This window comes from Mandrillus leucophaeus, unplaced genomic scaffold, assembly GCF_000951045.1.
Source record: "Mandrillus leucophaeus isolate KB7577 unplaced genomic scaffold, Mleu.le_1.0 Scaffold2447, whole genome shotgun sequence".
NCBI lineage: Eukaryota > Metazoa > Chordata > Mammalia > Primates > Cercopithecidae > Mandrillus > Mandrillus leucophaeus.
The window spans coordinates 12,766-14,907 of record NW_012102529.1 but is presented as its reverse complement, the minus strand read 5'-3'; the positions used below and the strand labels follow the sequence as shown (position 1 = coordinate 14,907).

General features: G+C 52.1%; 1 protein-coding gene across 1 annotated transcript in view; it reads right to left on the bottom strand.

The window, feature by feature from the left end:
- Positions 1–2,142, bottom strand: part of LOC105541773 (glutathione S-transferase Mu 5-like) — a gene marked incomplete at its 3' end in the record, with an annotated part of 22,485 nt that overhangs the window by 14,924 nt on the left and 5,419 nt on the right. The window contains 1 exon segment of the mRNA XM_011982931.1: positions 182–206. Coding sequence (XP_011838321.1) covers positions 182–206 — 25 coding nt within the window.

The following is a 2,142-nucleotide window of genomic DNA, read 5'->3' as shown; positions in this document are numbered from 1 at the left end:
GAAGCCCTTTGGACTAGTGCCTCAAATTCCCAAATCTGTCCTAAAGCAGGATTTGCTGCTCTCAAACAAGATCAACACGGGTGAGGGATGCTTCTCCGTGAGTTAAGACAGGCCCCGGGCCCAGTACCCAGGTGGTACCACACACACCTCACAGGTTGCTCTGCCTGCACTGCAGGCCTCTCACTGCACTCTTTTCCATGATGGGGCTGTCATCTATGCATCTCCCACTGTGCCTCACACCCTGCCTCATGCAGAGGAGAAGGTCAGTAAACAGGAGTAAAACCAGCATGCCACTCATCTCACAGGGGAAACACGTGGAACATTGGAGGGAAAAAAGAGAAGAGGAGTAGCTCACGCCTGTAATCCCAGCACTTAGGGAGGCCGAGGCGGGCAGATCACCTGAGGTCAGGAGTTCGAGACCAGCCTGGCCAACGTGGTGAAACCCCGTCCCTACTAAAAATACAAAAATTAGCTGGACGTGGTGGCGCACACCTGTAATCCCAGCTACTCTGGCGGCTGAGGCAGGAGAATCGCTTGAACCCAGGAGGCGGAGGTTACAGTGAGCCAAGATTACTCCACTGTACTCCAGCCTGGGCGACAGAGCAAGATTCTGTCTCAAAAAAAAAAAAAGGAAGAGAGGTGGAGTAAGAAAGTGCCCCAGCACCAGGCATTTCAACATAAACTCCTTCCACAGGGGCACCCACATATGTACCTTAATCCCGCTCCAGCCACAGCCCTGGCTCTCAGGACTCCCCACACAGGGGTCCGATCATGCAAAGCTTCTGGAGGTAGCAATGAATATTGCCCGTGGGTTTAGCACTAGACATCAACGCCACCGTTGTGCCAGTCCTACTATTGCCAGCTGCATCCATGATCACGAAGTGCTCTGCCTCTTCCAAAGTGTCCTGGGCTGTGAAACCCAGGCTAGGGGAAGCCTAAGGCTTTTTCTCTGGTCACATTCGGGAGAGCCCTGACTGCCACCCATAGATCCAGAGGCTCACAGGGTGCCCAGCACAGCCTCCACCGGCTCTGGGACCCTGAGCACTGCCTGACCCTCTCATTCTCAGTTTCCTTATCTCCAAAATGGCCGAGATACTTCGGTCACCCTGTTGGAATGTTATAAAATTCAAATTCCACACAATAGGTATAATGTGCTGGGCACGGTTCGTGGCATGAAGCCAATGCTCAATAAATGCAAGTTATTCTATGTGTAGCTCCAGGACTGGGAAAGCATCTCAAAGGAGGGAAAGGAACAAGGGGCATCAAAGAGAAAGGAGGATGGGGGCATCACCTCAAAGCGGGAGATGAAGTCCTTCAGATTTGGGAAGGCATCCAAGCACTTGGGCTCAAATGTATGGTGCAGGTCAAGGACATCATAGATGAGAAAATCTACAAAAGTGATCTGCACAAGGCCAAGAATATGTGGGCTGGAACCTCCATAACACATGAAGCAAAACAGATCTCATTCCCCATTGCACTCCTCCTTTACCGCGTCTCCTGCAAACCATGGCCGCTTCCCCAGAAACTGTGAGTAGAGCTTTAGCTTTTCAGGGAGTTCCTCCAAGTATTTTGGCTTCAGTGTCTCCTGAGGTGGGAAACAGCTGTCACCACCCTCAGACAAAAGCTCCCTGCATAGACATGGCCTCCCCAGGGCTGTGGATGGCCCAGGCTGGCCGTGGGCAAGCAGCCGTCTTCCCCACAACTAAAACTGGGGCAGTGCCCAGGCTTCAGTTGGATACATCAGCAATTATTAGACTCTGACTGGGTGCCAGACCCTATCTGAAGTGATCAGAAGGCGGAGAGGAATGAGATGCTGTCCCTCAATCTGTTATCACTGACCTCCCAATAACCTCTGGGTCAGCCCCAGTGGCGCCCGAGCACCTGGCAGCCTTTGGACCCAGACAGAATCCCGGGCGGAATCATGGATGCAAAGAACTACAGGAGCTCAGGGAAAGAAGTAGAGAGTTCCTCCTAATGGGGTGGTAAGAGAAAACATGGACATTGACCAGTTTCCAGGGAGATGAGAAGTTCAGGTTGAAAGGAAAGAGGGAGAGGAATAAAGGCCCGCTGGCTGCCTCTGAGCTGCCTGTTATGAAAATGCGTGGATCCCTATGCATGTCAATGACAGCACTTGGAAAACTG